The sequence below is a fragment of the Macaca mulatta genome, chromosome X, assembly GCF_049350105.2.
Source record: "Macaca mulatta isolate MMU2019108-1 chromosome X, T2T-MMU8v2.0, whole genome shotgun sequence".
NCBI lineage: Eukaryota > Metazoa > Chordata > Mammalia > Primates > Cercopithecidae > Macaca > Macaca mulatta.
Window position 1 is genome coordinate 37530471 of NC_133426.1, and position 21570 is coordinate 37552040.

Sequence of the window (21570 nt, forward strand, 5' to 3'; positions counted from 1 at the left end):
TGGGTAGAAGGTGGTGGTCAGGATAGGGTGTTTGAATTAGTGATTTCAGAGGTGTTTATTGACTCTTGGATTACTAGGAAAGCGCTCTTAATAACTCACTCCTGCAATTTCACTTCTGCTGTATTTGGGGGAAGGCTAAATAGGCTAGGATTCTTAGGTCTAATTTTATACCACACTTCTCTGAACTTTGATAACCTGATGCAATCATCTTCTGTTTGATCAGATCGCTGCCCAGAGATCTACCTTGGCCGGACACATTGGCTAGATTCTGAAAAAACCTCACTTAATTTTTTTGTCTGTTTTCTGGACCAACTGTATTTTATGAACTAATCTAATGATAATAGCTTTAATTCATATATTCATAGAGGAATATTGTGAGGAGGGAGTTGAAGGCATAGCTTTTTATGTTTGTATGTGGTGCTTTACGTGATGTAAGCTTCTAAACTTTTGGCATAACATCATCTTTTTTTGCATGTGTATACTCACACACAAAAACACAAAACACAAAACTTCAGGAAGTATGAAGGGAAATACACTGGAATATCAATTAGTTGTTGTCCTGAGATAGCGAGAATATGGGGTACTTTTTTTCTTTCCATTTATCTGTGTTTTTCATGCTTTCACAATGAGTATAAGTTTTTGTTGCAAAAGAGAGAGTGATTGATCATGGGCTACTCTGGATGGCTGTGGGTTTTTGTCTTACTCATTTGTGCATGCCCAGTTCTGACACATATGACTGCTCAATGTAAGGTTAGTGAATGTTGAAAAAAACCTAACTGCTATCACGGAAGGTATTTTTTGTGAGTTAGGCAGGGAAGTTAAATTAATCTCAATTACTTTCTTTCTTTTCTTTTCTTTTCTTTTTTTTTATTTTTTTTTGAGACAGAGTCTCGCTCTGTCACCCAGGCCGGAGTGGAGTGGCGCAATCTCGGCTCACTGCAAGCTCTGCCTCCCGGGTTCACGCCATTCTCCCGCCTCAACCTCCTGAGTAGCTGGGACTACAGGTGCCCGCCACCACGCCCGGCTAGTTTTTTGTGTTTTTTAGTAGAGACGGGGTTTCATTGTGTTAGCCAGCATGCTCTTGATCTCCTGACCTCATGATCCACCCACCTGGGTCTCCCAAAGTGCTGGGACTATAGTCGGGAGCCACCGCGCCCGGCCAATTAATCTCAATTTCATAGATGAAAAAAGTGAGGGTATCATTTGATATGTTTTCATTGCAAGTGATAGAATATGCAACTAAAAGCAATTTAAAATTGTAAAAATGTATTATCTCATATAATAAGTTCAGAGGCAGAGTGATCCTACGGTTGACTAACTTATTAGCACAACAGTGTCGAGGATCCAGGCACTTTCCATCTTTTTATCTGTCTTCTTTGGTTTCTTATTGGTGTCTCCCCTGATGATTGCAAGAGGACCATGTATCTATTATGTATTTCTGCATAACAAACCACCATAAAACTTAGTGACTTAAAGTAATAGCAGTCGTTTCTTTTGCTTATGATTTTGTAATTTGTGTAGGTATCCACAGGGCTTGCCTTGCTCCATATGGCATCAGCTGAGGCAGCTTGACTAGGGGCTGGCAATTTGGTACTGTTTAATACTGGTTGCTTAGCTGGGGCTGAGGGCTAGAGGCCTTGGTTCTTTTCCATGTGGACCTCTCTTGGCTTTTTTACAACATGGAAGCTAGATCTTAAGAGTGAGGATTCCAAGAGACATGAAGTAGAAGTTTTCTGTGTCTTAATATGTTGGCCTGGAAACCAGAATCATTTTTGCTTGATCCTATTTAGGAGTCACATGATCTTAGATTCAAGAAGAGAAAACGTAGACCCCACTTGTTGACGGGTGGTATTCCACAGGACTTCAGGAGCCATGTTTTAAAACATCTACAGGTAGTTTTAGGTCTAGACATTACATGCAGACATGATGAAGAGGGAGGTTTCTTCCTGTGTACTTCTTTTTATTAGGGAGGAATGCCTCTTTTTTTCAACATAATTCTATTCCGTTTCCGTTGGCCAAGATTGGGTCACATGTCCATGCCAAACCAATCTCTAGGTACAGGAATAGAAAACGAAGTTACAGATTTCTCTGAGGTGTAGATATCCTTGACCCTACAGAACAGCTGGGCAAGGCCTGGAGTGGATAGACCAGCTTCATCCTCTTAACCCAATGAATACAAGTTACAAATAGTATAATTTTTGTATTTGTCTGTGACACAGAATAAGTTAGGAGACTGGTCTATATTAATCTTTATTTACTCCAGTGGTCAAACCTGGGATCATCTTCCTTGAACACGTGGAAGGATGAACAGCACCTAATCAGAATTAGAGTTCTGCCTTTAAGGAAGAAGAGAGGAAGGATACCAATTAAATTGGAGACCCACAGTATCTGCAACACTGAGGTTTAGGAAGTTTAAGGGCCCAAAGCCAAGACCAAGACCCAGTTTTTGGACACTTGGCCCAATGTTAGTTGTTTTAACCAATACTGCTTCTCGTGGAGTTGGAGAATGTTAGACATGGAAGGGACCTAAGAGATCATCATGTTTGATTTTGCACACTCTGTAGAAACCACTTATTCGGTGTCCCTGAAAGGTATTCCACCAGCCTCTGCTTGATTATATTCAGCAGTGGAGCTGTCAGTATTCAAAAGACACTTCTATTGGTGAAGTACTCATTGTTAGAAATTATTTCTTATATAATAAGAAATTAAATGGGACTTTTCATTTTCCTCCAGAAATGACATCTGGCCCATGTGCTGAATATATTACCTTCAGAAAAAAAGCCACTAAGGACTGTCCAGTTTTCTTCTCTCAGGATTTTCTGAGAGTAACAAACTAACACTACCACAGTCAACCTCACATACCCATACCTTCCAATTCTAAAAGGACTTACATGGGGAGAAGGGGCCGAAGAGAAGAGGATCTTCTGTAACTTATTTATGGTGATAGGTTACTTCCTCCCCTCCAGAAGCCACTTAAAGTAGAATTTCAAGATGAACGGTGCTAGCAACAAGGGTAGTCAAGTCACTCCCTGACTTATGAAGCTGGGAACCCATAGGCCTATCTCAGTTGCTTACCTCCCTTAGAGATGGCTTGTTGTGTGTACCCTGGAGTTTAGGAGTATTTATGAGCATAGTGACTGAGGCCTGTTTTTCATTTGTATATTCCTGAAGGAGGGAGACTTGAGGGAATAGCCTGGAGTGAATAAAGACTGTGGTGCCATATGCCTGGAAAGGGGGTGAGAGGTCTCTGCTGTATCAGCTAGCTATTGCTGAAAAACAAACCACCAAAGACTTAATGGTTTAAATAAAACATTTATTGTTGCTCAATAGTCTACAGCTCTGTTGGTATGTTAGGATTCCCTAGAAAAGCATTATATAGGTGTATAGTATATATGTATATATTTCCAAATATATACATATATATGCGTGTATATATATTTCCAAATATATACATATGTGTGTATGTGTATATATATGTATGTGTATATATATGTGTATGTATATATATATGTGTGTGTATATGTATATTTTCCTCTTTGCTTTATCAGATCTTTACATGACATGTTTGCTTTAGATATGTATTTGTTTCCTTTTTAAGCAATAAAATTTATAGTATAGTTGGGGCACCCTGTGAGTCTTCCTTGTCATGATTTCAGAGTTTATCATTCTTGTGCATGATTTATAACTTTGCTGCATAGGCACTGTATCCATAAATAGGATATATTGATTTTGTAGGTCTTTAAACTTTATCACACTGCAAATAACTTTCTGAAACTTGCATTTTTTTTTCAGTCAACATTATATTTTTGAGAACTATACACATTGACGAATGTAAACTTAGTTTATTCATTTTTGTGGCAGAAAAGTGTTCTATTGCAGGGTGGCCAACCTTTTTCTGTAAAGGGATAGAAGAAAAATATTTTAGATTTTGCAGACCATCTATGGTCTGTGTCACATATTGCAAATACAAGAAAGAAATAGCTTGTATATATCTGATAGTAGATTGGATGCTCTGGTACTTGTCTTACTTTATTGGCTTACATTTCTAACAATTCCATTTAATGGTGTTTTGCACCAGAGGTCATTTTCAGCTATAGTCAGTATAGTATACATAGCTGCTGTAGCAGCCTAAACAATGGTCCATATGATTGCATAATGGTATATGCCTATTATAAGATTATATTAAGTCTGCAAGACTTGAAGGTGGGTTCATATTCATTCCTCCTAAATTAAACCCACCTCCAAATGTGCCAGGGGGGAGAATGTTTCCATCCACCCACCAAGAGTTTTTGCTTAGGTTTGGCTTTGGCATGATGTTGGCTCTGAGTTTTTCCTGGAGTTTGTGGCCACAAGTCAATGGAAGTTACTTAGTGGTACTTAGTGGGAAGACATATGCCTCCTACCCACCCCCAGACAAGGGTGTCTTGTCAAGGCTGTGCTTGAGTTTAGTGAAACATGTAACTGCTGCTTATATAACAATTTGAATAATCCAGTATCCAGTATAGGCCTTCTGATTCCTCACCCACATCTCCGTAAAGTAAGTAGGTCTTGGTAGTGCTGCATAGAATTAGAGGCACTGAGTAGGTATAATCACACATCGAAGAAGTGATATCCTTGCAAGGTCCAAACCACTTGTTTTTCATTCTTTTTATCCTACCTATTTCTAAAAGGCTTTCATGTTGTTTACAACCATGGACATGTATCAAACATGACCATAAAATAAGGAGAACAAAAAATAAAGTATTTGGAAAAGAGGGAAGGGAAGATAGATTTGGGAAGAAAAATGCACTGAGGATTATTGTGGTAGTTGAAAAGATTAGTGGAGGTAAGAATGTGCATGCAAATATTTGTGAGTGTTTATGGTTCAAGTGTTGGCAAAAGAAAAAATACGAGAGATTGCTTCAGTCATGGAGGGTCTAATGGCCATGCTTTATTATTTACAAGGTTCACTGTACATGAGTAGCTACATTTTAAGAGGGTTTGTGATGCCTTGCCCTACCTGAAAATCTGCAGTAGAATAGAGAAATTCTGTCTTGGGATTCTGAGTGGTCTTGCTACCATTTTGCTGTTAGATACCATTTTGCTGCTTCCATTTTGCTGATAGAGGGCCCCATATATGAGTCTAGGATCTTACTTCCTTGATCTGCTATTGAAGGGAAGGTTTTTTTTTTTTTTTTGTTTTTTTTTTTTTTTTTTGCGTAGTTCAACTACTGATGCCCCTTTTCTCTGCCTGAGGCAGGATGATAAGGAAGGAGGAGGACAAGTTGAAGTTGCTAGGGCAGATAGAGGGATCTGCTTCTGCCCCCACTTCTCTCTGATCATTGGTTATTCCTTGAGAGGCAATTCTCAGAAACCAGCTTAGCACAGTGAGGCTTACCCATTCTCGGGTGCCTAACCAGCATGATTTCAGAAGGTCTTTACATATGAAATACTCGCATAATAGAAGACAGACATGAAATTTGGGCTCAGTGGAAGCAAGGAAGAATTGAACAAATCCTCAAAGTACCCTTGGTGGATTCTCCAGACTCCTTGAGGTCCTGAGCAGTTTTAAGGGTAGCGGACTCCTTCCTGCCTTCAAGTAACAAAAGAGATAAAATGTGGAGCTGAGACCACTGCTAGGGAAATAGATGTAATTATATTTATTTAGGCAGAAGAGCCTACTGGTTAAGGCTATGATCTGGGGCAAGACTACTTAGATTGGAATTCCAGCTCTGTTAACCTGAGTGATCTCTGGGAAGTTATTTAACATCTCTATGTCTCCACTTTCTCATCTCTATTATGAGGATAATAACAGTATCTACTTTATAGGATTGTTAGAAGTTAAGTGATTTATAGCTGTAAAATTCTTACAATAGTCCCTTGGCATGAAATAAGAGTGCAATAATTTTTTGCATAAGAAAGATGCACTGGAAGAGATCTTATCATCCAGGTCCTTAGGCAAGAAATCGAAATACGTCTGGGAGAAAAGAACAAAATCACTCAGGATCTCTAAGGATTATAGAGTATACAGTTATAATCATGTCATGTGGGTTGTGAGTGATGGGCCATAGTATTTGTTCTCACAATTCTGAGGACAAGATATAAATATGTGTTGAAGGAAAAGTCCTCAATTTTTGGCTAAACAGCTGGTAAACTAACAGATGTTCAAGAGAGATTTTGGTAACAGTGAGATCTTAGTCACTAAGACTTTAAGAATTTTCTTTTAACAGTACTAGGGCATCATACTGGTTATATTGCAGAATGAGTTTTGCTGTAGTAATCTAAGTAGGGGTTTATGTCATGTCTATTTTCTACTTGGCATTTTGCCAGGGTAGGGAAAAATATATCTGAAACAACTCCATTATAACAATGAAACGATAGTCCTTTTTGCCTTTAAAAATTCTAATCTAATAAACATTTATTGAGTGCCTACTAAGTATAGTAACAGTGTACCTAGTTTTTTCAAATACATATTATTATTGAAGTATAAAGGACACACAGAAAGCTATACTCATCATAAGGGCAAATATTGATTTGTCACAAAGTAAACTTACTCATGTAGTTCTCTATCCAAGGTGAGAAACAGAAGAGTATCAGAATCCCCAAAAGACTCCTTATGTTTCTTTTCAGTTACTTTCCTCACCCACGTCCCCGAAAGGTAACCACTAAGCAGAAAGCAGACTTCTCACACCACAGATTATTTTTTCCTGGGTTTTAAAATTTTATGTAAATGGAATTAGAGTTCTGATTTCTTTCACTCACACTGTATTCACGAAAGTTATCCATGTTGTAGTTTGTAACAGAAGTTTGTTCCTTAGCATTGCTGTATAATATTCCATTGTATGAATATACCACAATGTATTGATACAGTCTGCTTTCGATTAATGTTTAGGTTATTTCCAGATTGTGACTATGACAATTAATGCTTCTATAAATATCCTTGTGCTGGCCTTTTAGTACACATATATATACAGTTCTGTTGCATGTATGTGCAGGAGTAGAACTGCTGGACCAAAAGCAATGTCAATGTTTAGCTTAAGTAGAGACTGCACAGGCAGTTTTACCATTTTACACTCCCATAAGCAGTGTATGAGAGTTCCAGTTGCTCCATATCCTTGCCAGCACTTGGTTTTACTTTTTGTGATGGAGTAGGTGTGTAATATCTCATCGTAGTTTGAATTTGCATTTATTGATGAATAATGGACTAATTTTCTTTTCATGTCTTTAGTGGCCATTTTGGGGATGTGTTTGTGTACGTGTTTGTGTGTGCATGCGTTTGTGTGTGCATGCATACACATGTGTGAAAAGACTATTCAAGTATTTTCACTCATTACAAAACTGAGTTGTATTTACCCTTTTGGTCCTTGTTCATGCCTTCTTGTATCTCCATGCTTCCACATAGGATCATTTCTTATGGGCCTGAAATACTACTTTTAGCATCTCTCCTTTAGTGCAGATCTGCTGGTGACAAATTCCCTCTCCTCATTTTTGTTTTGACAGAAAATGTATTTATTTTACCTTCATCTTTGGGACTGTGTTACTTCCTACTTTTAGGTTATCATTCATCTTCCGGCTTCCATTATTTCTGTTGAAATGCTACTGTCCTCTGTCATTATTGTTACTCCTTTGAAGTTCATCTGTTTACTTATACTTTCTGACTGCTTTTAAAGACTTTGACTTTGGTGTTCAGCAATTTTAACATGATATGCTTAGTTGTGGTTTTCTTCATATTTATCCTACTTGAGTTTTGTAGCATTTCCTCAATCTCTGGTTTGATATTTTAGCAGTTTGAGAAAATTCTCAGCCTTTATTGCTTCACATATTGCGTCAGAGCCATTCTTTTCTCTCTCTTTCTCTCTCTCTTTTTCTCTATCTGGGACATTTTCACTCTACCATAAGTTTTTCATGCTTTTTGTTTCTCCATTTGAGTGTTTTCTTCTGACCTACCTTCTAGTGAGTACTAATTATCTTTATAGCTGTATCTAATCTGCTATTAAACCCATCTGTTGATTTCTTAATTGTAATTATGGTTTTTTTTTAGTTCTAGAATTGTCATTTGAATTTTTAAAATAGTTTCCAGTCTCTGATAATTTCCCAATTTTGTCACACAATTTTAAAAACATATAAATTATAGTTATTTTAAGTCCATGTCAGATTGTTACAAAATCTGTATCTCCTATAGGTCTATTTTTATTATCTATGATTATTTTTGGATTTTGGTCATTTTTTGTTGTTGGCATACCATGTTATTTTTAATTTAATGCCAGGTATTTGTAAGAAAAAATTGGAGAAATTTTGAGGTTCTGCATGAACTATCTTTCTCCAGGAAGATTTTGCTTTTGTTTATGGCAGCCAGATGGACTAGATGCAGATCAACTTGACTCAGTAATGACTTGAGATGGTTGAAACCTATATCAGTCTTTGAGAGGGCTTAATCTCTTTCTAGTCACCCTAACTCCTGATGTCCTTTGAGTTTCTACCAGAAAGCTTTGGGTGTACACTAGGATCATTATGGGGCCTGAATGTCAATATTTGTTCCCATACCCACCAGCTTTGAGAGATTGCTATAAGTTGTATTCATATTATTTGTCTCTTAGTACTCACTTTCATTTGGGAAAATGTCTTGAGGGAAAAAGAGCTTCAGAATTTTCTCTAGAGATTTTTTTTTTTCTTTCAAATGTCTTAGCTCCAGGAGTACTCACTGCTTTAGAAGATCTCTGATGTCTTTGAACAGATGTTTACCTAGTTGTTCTTGACAGAAATAATGGATTAAACAAGCTAATCTGCCATGCTAACGTGGAAATCTCTTGCTTTTTGATGCCTTTTTTAGGGAATTCAAAAAGCATGAGAAAATGAAATTGTACTTTTTTTGTCGTTTTAAATGTTTGTTGATGGCCAAACACTTTATCCGTTTTTTCTTTTGCTTTTTTCTATTTGTATGAATTTCAGAGGTACAAGTAGTTTTGTTACGTGAATTTATTGCATAGTGGTGAAGTCTGAGCTTCTAGTGTATCCATCACCCAAATAATGTACATTGTACTTAATGTACTTAATGTACATTAAGTAATTTCTTATCCTTTACCATCCTCCCAAATCTGTAGTGTCTATCATTTCACACTGTGTCTCCATGTGTACACATTATTTAGCTCCCACTAAGTGAGAATATATGGTATTTGACTCTTGTTCTGAGTTAGTTCACCTAGGACAATGGCCTCTGGTTCCATCCATGTTACTGCAAAAGACATTTCATTCTCTTGTTATGACTGAGTAGTATTCCATTACATATCTCATTTTCTTTACACAGTCATCCATTGACGGACATATAGGTTGATTCTATATCTTTACTATTGTGAATAGTGCTACAATAAACATATGAGTGCAGGTATCGTTTTAATATGATTTATTTTTCTTTGGGTAGATGCCCAGTAGTAGGATTTCTGGATTAAATGGTAGTTCTCTATTTAGTTCTTTGAGAAATCTTCACACTGTTTTCCATAGATGTTGTATTCATTTACACTCCCAACAACAGTGTATAAGCATTCCCTTTTCTCCCATCCTTGCCAACATCTGTTATTTTTATTACTTTTTTATAATAGCCATTCTGACTGGTATAAAGTGATATCTCATTATGGCATTAATTTGCGTTTTTCTGATGATTAGTGATGTTGAGCATTTTTAACATTTTATTCTATAATATATATTTAGTCTGTGCAGATCTGGGCTTTGAATTCTGGCACACTTTTTGGGATACCTTTAGAGCAACGTGAAATCTGTTATGAGGTTGATTCATAGTTAAGAACGAAAAGAAACCAAAAAAGATATACAAATGGCCAATATGCGCATGAAAATATGCTGGAAATTATTAGTCATCAGGGAATTGCAAATCAAAATCACAAGATACAATTTCACACCCATTAGAATGGCTAGAATAAAAAAGTTAGATAATAAGAAATGTTGATGAAGATGTGGAAAAATTGGAATCCTTATAGAATAATGGTTGAAATGTAAAATGGTGCAACCCACTTTGGAAAACACTATGGCAGTTCCTTTGACAATTAAACATTACGTTACCATATGACCTAGCAACTCCACTTCTATAAACTCAAGAGAAAAGAAAATATATGTTCACACAAAAATTTGCGCATGAATGTTCATAACAGCACTATTCACAATAGCCAAAAGGTAGAAACTATCCAAATGTTTAACAACTGATGGATGGACAATGTCTTGTATATCCATACAATGGAATATTATTTGGCCATTAAAAGGAATGAAGTACTGATACGTTCTACAACATGGATGAACCTTAGAAACATTATGGTGAGTGAAAGAAACCAGTCACCCAATACCACATGTTCTATTATATTATTCATATGAAAGTCCAGAATAGGGAAATTTTTAAAGATAGAAAGTGTATTAGTGGTTGCTTAGGACCAGTGGGGGCAAAATTGATAGCTAAAGTGTATGGGGTTTCTTTTTGAGGTGATGAAAACTTTTAAAAATTGACTGGTGATGGTTGCACTTATATGTGAATATTTAAAAAATCATTAAATTGTTCACTTTAAATGTATGTGAATTATAGCTTCATTATTATAGAAATTTTTCAACATACAAAAAGATTGAGAGGATATTATAATGAACCCCCATGCATCTATCACGTCTTCGACAATTACGTGTTTTTACCAATGAAGGATTTTTTTTAAGATGCAGCTTACATAGGCAGATTCATACACTAGGGGAAAAGAGTCAGGATTAAGGGAGTAGTTGAGAATTTAGAAGGGAAAGATGATAATTGATAAGCAAAGTTTTTGAGGAGGCAAGTGATAGAGTGTAGTGCAGGTGGGGAGATCCTGGCTCCAGATCGTAAGAAAGACTCTTTGTTCACTGAGTTGAAAGAAAACAGGTAAAAATTACTGTCTTTCAGAAATCTGTTGAAAATTCTAATTTTTAGAAGCTTGCTGTGCTAACTTCCTCCAGTTTCCCTCTGCCACTGCACTCCATATCCCCTTTGGCTTCCCCAGTTTCCTCTTTGAAGTCATTCATTAATTTTTTTGAAAAGTCTATTCTACAAAAGCATTTCATGAGTTCAGTCATTTTACTGAAGATTCAGTGTCTACAGAGAGTAACCATAATACAGAAAGCAACCATCTACCATCCTCCATCTTATAGGCAGCTTGTGTTATCTCTCTAAAGCAACAGTCAAACTGTTCCCTTGTCCTATAAATAAAATTCCTTTCCTAAAAGGAATTCTGGGAAAGAAAATATTCTCCATAACTTTACATAGAGATTAAGTTTTTGGTGTTAAGTCAGGAAATGAACAAATCCATGCCTAGTGACAGTTAATTTCTCTGTGAATTAGGAAGGTTCATTTGGAAAGAGTTCATTTGGCTGGAATTGGGTAGGAGGAAGTTTAGGAGTGTGCCAAGGGTTTGAAATATTACCAAAGCCTTCCTTTTAGCTTTACCTAAAGTAATGTCTTCCCTTCTAATAATGATGAAAACAGCAAAATGCCTCCATCCATACACACACCTAGGAAATGAGATTAGGATTACTAGGGGATGTTAGACTTCTGTGAAATGCCACTTAAATAGGCAATACTGCCAATTTATCCCCTTTTGTATTGGCTCTGTGAAGATAAGGTTGGGAAATATTGTCAGGTAACTTTTCTCCATTTAAGTCTGAATCAGTAGGTATTTGCATGAGCATCATCCTCATCATTCATTAGATGACAGCTTAAGTCTAGAGCTGGAAATGTACATTGGAATCATTTTGTACAAGCTTCTTGTCTCCCAAATGTGTCTCCCTCCCTGACCCCATTTCTATCTGTGACATTTTGTAGTGAGTGCCCAACAGTATGAATGATGATTAAAGCCAGTGATTTCAAAATATGTTTTATGCATTCTCAGAAGGTTTCTGTGGTTGATTACTACTAAGCACCAACTGAGTAATAATTGCCTAATTCTCTTGATAGAGAAAAAGATGTAATTTGGAAATAATTGACTGAACAAGAGAAAAATGGATAGATACTAGAAAAAATTATGTGGTCCATAGTATTGCTTAAAGCAATAAATATTTTGGAGTCAAAATACCATAAATATAACAATATAAATACCGTATATGTGTGACTACTTAACTTAGATTGTAATAATTTGTGTTTAGCTCATCTTCTGCACTTATTTTTCTTACAGTGGAGAAAACATAAGGACTATGAAAAAATGATTTAATACTGGATCCTTAGAGTTTGGAAATTTGTAACCACACTTACATGTATAAGTAATACACAAAGTATATCACTAATATGTTCTGCTTTACAATGCTCCATTGAATTAGCCTCTCAGGAAAAATAACAGTCCAGTTACTCCCCGGTCAACTCAGGTAATGGTGTTTCTACCTTTTAAATTTGATTAGTAGATTCCAGTCTTTCCAGTGAATGGCATCATTAATTAAAGTCAGTGCCAAAAAACTATGAGAAAAACTGACGCTTTGAGTAAGAATGAGCTTCTCTTCCAGGCAAATAAATGCCAAAGCTTCAGAGTTTTTATGTCTACCAAATATAGATGTTTTTCCATTTGTTCATAACTTAAATAAGAAAAATATTTATTCCTATGCATTTTAAATTGTACATTTAGATAGAGACAATTCTGTTACATGGACAGAATTACATGGAATTGAATTTTAAGAATCAGGCATGGATAAAGCTATAACAATCAAGACAGTGTAGTAGCGGCAAAAGAATAGACAAATAGATCAATGGAACAGAATAGAGAGCCTAGAAATAGACCCACATAAAAACAGTCAACTGATCTTTGACAAAAGAACAAAAACAATACAATGGAGAAATGATAATTTTTAAAACTCTAGACACAGACCTTACACCCTTCACAAAAAATTAACCCAAAATGGATCACAGACCTAAATACAGAATACAAAACTATAAAATTCCTAGAAGATAACATAGGAGAAAATCTAGGTGACTTTGGATTTGATGATTGCTTTGTAGATATAACACCAAAGGCATGATCCATGAAAGAAAGAACTAATAAACTTAACTCATTAAAATAAAAAATTACTGCTCTGCAGAAGACACTGTCAAGAGAATAAAAAGACAAACCACAGACTGAAAAAATATATTTTCAAAAGACTTATCTGATAAAGAACTGTTATTTAAAATGTACAAAGAACCCTTAAAACTCAACTATAAGAAAACAATCAGGTTAAAAAAAATGGGCCAAAGACCTTAACAGACACCTTGCCAAAGATGGACAAGATGGCAAATAAGCATATGAAAAGATACTCCACATTATATGTTATCAGGGAAATAAAAATTAAAACAATAATGAGGTACTACTATATACCTATTGGAATGGAATATCACTAAGCTTGAAAAATAAGGAAATTTTGCCATTTCTCAACAACATGAATGAACCTGGAAGATGTTATGCTAAGTGAGATAAGCTAGGCACAGAAAGAAACTTACTGCATGATCTCATTTATATGTGTAATCTAAAAAAGTCAAATTGATAGAACCAGAGAATAGAATAGTAGTTACTAGGGGCAGGGATGGGTTTGGGAAATAGGGAGATGATGGTCAAAGGATACAAAGTTTCACTTATGTCAGATAAGTAAGTTCTAGAGATCTAATATACAGCATGGTGACTATAGTTAATAATACCTGAAATTTGCTAAGTGTTCTCCCACAGAAAAGGTAACTATATGAGGTAATAGATATATTAGCTTGACTATAGTCATCATTTTATAGTATATATGTATATCAGAATATTATGTTATCCACCTTAAATATATTGGCAAAATTCCAGAACACTGACTAAAGAAAATACAGGTGGGGATGTGGAGCAACAGGAGCTCTCATTCATAGCTGTTGAGAACGCAAAATGGTACAATCATTTTGGAATACAGTTGAGAGGTTTCTTAAAAAATACACATGCTCTTACCCTACGATCCAGCAAACAAATCACACCCATTGGTATTTACCCAAAGGAGTTGAAAACTTATGCCCCTCCAAAAATCTACATATGGATGTTTATAACAAATTTATTCGTAACTGTAAAAACCTAGAAGCAACCAAGATGTCCTTTAACAAGTGATTGGATAAATAAATTATGGCACATCCAGATAATGAACTATTATTCAGCACTAAAAAGAAATTGGCTGTCAAGTGATGAAAAGATATGGTGAAAAAAACTTAAATGTACGTTATTAAGTGAAAAAAGTCAATCTAAGAAGGCCACACATACTGTATGATTCCAATTATATAACATTCTGGAAAACGTAAAACTATGGAGACAATAAAAAGATCAGTGATTTCCAGGAGTTGGAGACTAGGGAGGGATGAATAGGTGGAGAACAGAGGAGTTTTACGCAGTGAAACTACTCTGTATGATACTGTAATGGTGGCTACATGTCATTATACATTTGTCCAATGTATAATGTCCAATGTACCCATAGGATGTACAATGCCAAGAGTAAGCCCTAATGTAAACTGTAAACTATGGATGATAATGATCTGTCAGTGTAGGTTCAACAGTTGTAAAAAAATGTATCACTTTGGTGGGGGATGTTGATCCTGGGGGTTGTTGATATGCTTGTGTCGGGTGAGGGAATATATGGGAAATCTCTGTACCTTCTGCTCAACTTTACTGTGAGCCTAAAACTACTCTAAAAATAAAGTTTATTAAAATGAATAAATAAACATTTCAAGATATTTTTTAAAAATGAAGCAGCAGGCATGGAAAGGTATTATCTCAATTTTATGGGTGAGAAAACAGAACCTAGAGAGGTTGCCATTTTTTCAGCATAAACTGGTGAGACGAGAATAAAATGAGAGCCAGGCTGTCATTTCCTAACTCATAGCCCTGCTTCCCATCCTTCCTTGTGCCAGTATTTAGAGATGTTGGCAGCCTGTAGTAAGTGATTATATTTCAGTTTTGACCACAGTCTACTTATGGGTTGGCATCATATATCTTAGATAGTACAACTCAAGGCCAACAGTGCTGTGCTCTGGAATGTAATACCACTTTCCATTTAAATGAGCTATATCTTGTCTCCCCAAACTTCTGCTTCTATTATAAACTGGATAAACCCATTACCCATAAGTCATTTTAAGAAATAAACAGGTGGAGTTGAGACTTCTTGAAATGCTAAGGACTTTCATCCCAAGACAGATTGACTCTCAGTAACAGTGAAGTTCTCGTTTCTTCAGTTCCCCACAGAATTTAAGAATGCATAAAAAAGGATGAGTTTGTGTCCTTTGTAGGGACATGGATGCAGCTGGAAGCCATCATTCTTAGCAAACTATCACAAGAACAGAAAACCAAACACCACATGTTCTCACTCATAGGTGGGAACTGAACAATGAGATCACTTGGACTCGGGAGGGGGAACATCACACACCGGGGCCTATCATGGGGAGGGGGGAGGGGGGAGGGATTGCATTGGGAGTTATACCTGATGTAAATGACGAGTTGATGGGTGCTGACGAGTTGATGGGTGCAGCACAGCAACATGGCACAAGTATACATATGTAACAAACCTGCACGTTATGCACATGTACCCTAGAACTTAAAGTATAATAACAAAAAATAAATTCAAAAAAAAAGAGAATGCAACCACAGTGAGTATTCTATAGTCAGTGTATCAGTTTAAAAGAACCTGCAGATATAGAGGAACATACTGAGCAACTTATTACTGTTTGTATATCTACTGCTGGTATGTGCTGAGGGACATCAAGAGGAAATATCAGATTTGGTTGGTCGGTCTTGATTCCCCAGAAGCTTAGAAGCCAATTGAGAAAACAAAACACACCATATAAAGGACTCTACATATTCAGACGGGCCCAGATGAGGTCAGGAATGTATTTTAGTGTGACTTACCCTGAAGCAGACCCTATGAGAAGAATTTGAGTGCATATATTTTGGGAGGAAGATGTAAGGAGTGCGGGAGAAGAGAAATGAGGTGGGGAAGGGAAGGCAGCCAATAAAGGGAGACAACTATTAGACGACTATCACCATGGGTGACTAGAAGTTAATCCAATGAGAAAGTACTAGGAAATGGCATAGAACACATGTCTCAGAGATATTCTATCTAATGGATGGGGAAGCCATAGTACTTGTATTCCAGCTCTTAATCTGGGCTAGAATTGGGGCATTGAGGGTGCTCCTGGGAGTATTAATTCATGGCACTTCAGCCTGACAGGCATCTGGATGCAGCAGCTTTCTGCAGTCTGGAAAACATACTCAAGCACAGTGGGCAGATGCTGACAACTGGAAGTCAGGCTGTGCACATAAAACAGAAGAGTTCAAGGAATGTGGGTGGGGTGCTGACAGAGTGTCTGCTGCAGTAGGATTCCTAGTGGAGGTGAGACTTGATGATACTCTCTCTTTTCTCCCCAGGTCTCCTCATGACCATATCCCTGTTGTCCATTGTGTATGGAGCCTTGCGCTGCAACATCCTAGCCATCAAAATCAAGTACGATGAGTATGAAGTCAAAGTGAAGCCTCTGGCCTATGTCTGTATCTTCCTGTGGAGGAGCTTTGAGATTGCCACTCGAGTTGTAGTCCTGGTCCTCTTTACCTCCGTCCTGAAGACCTGGGTGGTGGTTATAATACTCATCAACTTCTTCAGTTTCTTCTTGTACCCCTGGATCCTCTTCTGGTGCAGTGGTTCCCCATTCCCTGAGAACATAGAGAAGGCCCTCAGTCGGGTGGGCACCACCATTGTACTATGCTTTCTAACTTTACTCTATACTGGTATCAACATGTTCTGCTGGTCTGCTGTACAGCTGAAAATCGACAGCCCTGACCTCATCAGCAAGTCCCATAATTGGTACCAGCTACTGGTGTATTACATGATGAGATTCATTGAGAATGCCATCCTCCTCCTCCTGTGGTATCTTTTCAAGACTGACATCTATATGTATGTGTGCGCACCTCTGTTGGTCCTGCAGCTGCTCGTTGGGTACTGCACAGCCATTCTCTTCATGCTTGTATTCTATCAGTTCTTCCACCCTTGCAAAAAGCTCTTTTCCTCCAGTGTTTCTGAAGGCTTTCAGAGGTGGCTCAGATGTTTTTGCTGGGCCTGCAGGCGGCAAAAACCCTGTGAGCCAATAGAAAAGTCAGATCTACAGTCATCCAGAGATAGAGATGAGACACCTTCTAGCAGTAAAACAAGTCCTGAGCCTAGTCAGTTCTTGAATGCTGAAAATCTTTGCTCTGCTTAATGAGACCCAAGGTCTCAGGGCACAGGCATATTATTTTCTGGGTTTGATACCCGTTATTCATACAAATAATGAGCCCTACGCAGGGAACAAGGCAGGAAGTTAGCTGTTAATTCCTTGTGAGCTGCTCCTCTTTATAGAGCTCTTGGGTATGTAGAACTATATGGGAAGAAGCCAGGAAAACCTCTGAGTGTTGAAGGGGCAACCCAAGGCTTCACAGTTCACAGGTAACCATGTTATGTTCTTCTAGGCATTACTGGCCTTTTCACTGACAAGTTACCCCTCAAATCTGAATTGTACTGGTTAGATTCATTAGATAGAATGAGGAGAGGGGCTTACCTGTTCTCTAGTTTTCCAGAGTGCTGGTTTGGGTAACCTGAAGTTTTATGATCCCTGAACATAGTTTTCACCCAAGAGCTGTCCTGGTGACCAAAAAAGATTACTAGGGTTTTGCCATCAGCAACATCATTCCCGTCAGAGCTTTCAGGGAGGGCTGTTCAAGTTTGGTTTTTGAATAGATAGAGGTTTCATTTTCATCTTATTAGGGCTTTTTGTACATAGCCAACCGTAACCACCCTGGCATGCTGTCTCTAATTGATTCAAGAGCCTAGATTTGGAAACCTTGTCCCTTAGCATCCATAAATGCAGAAATGAGTGATAAATTTGGCTATGGAAGCCCTGGAATTTTAGGAAAGTTGTGATTCTTTGATATGTTGATGAAATTCTGGATCAGGAGGGGTGTTAAAACATCAAAATGATGGAGGCTTATGTAAGTAGAATTCTTACCATCTTACTCCTGCCTCCCCATTCCTTGCCTGTCAGGACCATTTTAGAAGAGTTACCTTGGTTAACTTAAGGGTTTTTTAGAAAGCCCCACAGAAATCTCTCACCCAGTTCCAGTGTATAGGGAATTTTCATTTTCATTATTTGAAGGAAGAGGGTTTTCCTTACCACCACCTGTAATTAGAGATTGATTCAGAAACTTTTTCTAAATTATAAAGACGGAATGACCAGAAAAGTTTTGTCTTTCATGGAATGCAATTTGACTTGTCATAATTGTGAGTTAATTTGATAAAGATCTCCAGTTTTATCCTCTGACACCCTTTAATGTTCTATTTATTTTTTCCTTTAATCTGAGACCCTATTTGTTTCATAAAAGATGATTGAGTAGCATATCCTCAATTATCTTGGAAAAATGCCTAGATCTAGTGCCATTATTTCTACCATTAAAATCTTGAAAGTGAAATACTTGAAAACAGGTGAACATAAAGATCACACCAATTTAGAATGAATATTAAAGCCTGAGAAATTTACAAAAGGGACTCTATTTATGGACTCGATTTTACCATATGGAATAGGGGTTCATTTCTCTGTGTTAACCTACAAAACGTATTTATCTGGCCATTGCACTTCGGATAATTGTCATTTTAAATTCTTCTTGGTGTCAAATTTTTAAGTAATTTCATGCACACAGGAGAAAATGCAATTTGGTAATCAGTTTCCACTACATTCAGAGGTCAAGAAAGCAGTATATATTCTTTCACAAGACATCCATATTGTTTAATATTTATAGAGTTCATAGAAATACATCAATAAGCTCCTAAACTATAGAGCCTCAATTTTAGTTTTTCTCATTTGAAATGTTTTTGATTTACCAATATTTGTGTCCAGACAGTAGATCATTTTTTGTCTATTTTTAACCAAATAAGAATAACACTCAAGACTGTGTTCTCCATCCCAACACATCACTTACCACTTGCACTATTCTTAATAGGCCTAAAATATTGAGCATATATAATCAAAATACTTCATACAACATATACTTCCATGCATTCTTCATGTAATCACATATGTGCATAGATACACAATTGTAATACATAAAACACCCTTGAAAATATATAATGACTTTGAATAAAATAAAGTTACCATGTTAATACATCATTTTTTGTTTTTTCCTGATTAACAAAAGGGCTCTATAATGATTAGGAGAGCAGTAAGGCCATTCTTTAGTCATTCCAAGTGTATATTTGTATCACACCAGTTACTTGTGTTCATTGACACCAAATATTTTCAAGCTTTTTGTGAGAAAGAAATTCTTGCCTTGAGTCTCTGCAGTGGCAAATGGTAGGGGTGATAGTGCTCCCTTTTCACCTGAAATGCCTCCACCTCAGGCCTTGGGAGTGAGGTGTGGGAGTAGCCACCAGCCTGCCACTGACTAGGCATGTTACGAATTAGACAGGGATGGAGAGACTGGTTTTTTCCAGCTTTGGTTTGGAAGCTTGTCTCAAAAACCATTACAAAATCTTAACCTTCAAATACATTTTAAATCACTTTAATTTAAAACATAGGGGAGCAACTTGAGTGATCCCAAACCAAACTAACAGTGCTGGTTTGTCAGACACCCAAAGCCCACTGCACACATTTATAAGGACAGAGGTTTGATAACTCATTTGGGTATTTTGTCAGTTTTAACCCTTGATACACAGGTATCCCAGCTTTGGGCACATGTATGTCCATTCACTTTGGGGAAGGGATGTCACTACTTTCTTTCTGTGTGGTGAAAACATAAGCCATGGCGAACTGATAATTTTTGTTTTTTAATTATTTATATTACTGAATTGGCAAAATTATAGTTCACACTGGAGAGCTAGGTTGTCCTATAGGCATAAAACAAACCAGCAAATTTTCTCATGTGTTTGGAGTTAAAATGTGTTTTTCAGTTATAATTTCAATTTTTAAATTTCTCGGTACTTTATCTAATTAATTACATCCCATAACTTGTCAGGATAGCTGCTCCAACTGAATTGCTATCATTTGGCTGGATGGGGGTGAAGTATGTCTTCAAAATATATTGAAGTAAGTCCATCAAACATGTTTAGACTTCTCCTCATTACTGGAGACAGCCCAGTGTAGAGATTGGCACTTCCCTGTCCAGCCCTACAACTTAAATGCTCTATGCCTCAGTTTCCCCATAATACCCTTGTCCAACCTACCTCACAAGGTTATCAGAAAGATCAAATTGAATAATAGATGTGAAAATGCTTTGAAAATGTTTTTAAGTGCTATGCATATTTATAGAGTTGTTATTATAGTTATTCAAATCCATTAGCAGGTTATTTTTATTTTTTTACTGTTTGAAAAGAAATAAGTAGTGTCGTTCATATGAGTTCCTGAGTGGATATGTGAATCTTTGGTCTTCTCGGCAGGTGCCCTCTCTCTTACCACCAGTTGCTTACAAAAATTAGCACTCAAACACGTGGCACTTGGAAGAAAAAGATCCACTGAATCTGAGAAAGTGCTTTCTGGTGGCAAATGAATGTATCATTTTAGTATAGTTTTCTATAAAGGATATAGCAACATCTTTTGATAATTGTGCTTTACAACTTGAATGCTGATTCAAGGCATTATTTGGATGTGAGTTTAATCTTTTCAGCCTTGTAAATGGGAAAATATATATTAAAATTGATTGTCAAATACAACATTTCTTTGGAAACCACCTTAAAACATTAGTGCTGTGGTTATGAGTGAATGTGCCAGTACTTAACCAGTCAATGCATTGTGGATATGAGCTTTTGTTGACTGCTTCTCTGCAGTCGTTGATGCTAATAAATATTGTTATGTTTCTTCATATAATAAATTAATTTTTCAGTTTCTCCTTGTATTGCATTCTTTATACAATTCTTACATGACCTTTTTACTTGAGGGACTATTTTTAAAACAGAAATTTTAAAATAGTTTCATTGTAACTGATTATAGTTGTATGAACTCACCTGGAAATTACTTCTGTAGGCTGAGAAATTTGAGAGTGCTAAGATTCAGCCTTGCAGAACAGCAACAGTCCATGGTTGCTGAAAACTCCTCTGATTGTTTTATAAACATTTACTCCATTTGTTAAAATTACACTGCTGGATACTAAGATTCTGTTCAGTTGTCCATCAGTTGCCATGCACAATACAAAAAAGAGAGGCAATATACATCTCTTCTAGAGAAACATAAATATATACTGATTCAGAAATATAAAACACCAAAGAAATGGCTTGGTATTAACACATATAATCAAATGTAAATGGTTGGGAAAAACATCAGTCATTAAAGGGATCATTTCAGAGCATGAGAGAGACATGGACTGTTTCAATAATTCCTTTGCTTCTGAAGGTGGCCTTGGAATTTGCAGAGACTTAGCTATAGGATAAACCTCTCTTTTAAAAACAGCTTTATTGAGGCATAATTGACATACAAAAAACTGCACATATTTAATGTATACAATTTGATGAGTGTGTACATATGCAAACACTCATGAAACCATCACTACAATCAAGGAAAAGGCATATTCATCACCTCTAAAAGTTTCCTTGTAC

The 21570-nt window shown here is 36.7% G+C and overlaps 1 protein-coding gene across 1 annotated transcript in view; it reads left to right on the forward strand.

Moving 5' to 3' along the window:
* Nucleotides 1–20865, forward strand: part of XK (X-linked Kx blood group antigen, Kell and VPS13A binding protein) — a 45184-nt gene extending 24319 nt beyond the window's left edge. The window contains exon 3 of the mRNA XM_001083067.5: nucleotides 16389–20865. Within this exon, the coding sequence (XP_001083067.1) occupies nucleotides 16389–17215 (827 nt within the window). The 3' untranslated portion in view covers nucleotides 17216–20865. The remainder of the gene's footprint in view (nucleotides 1–16388) is intronic.
* Nucleotides 20866–21570: the final 705 nt, after the last annotated feature.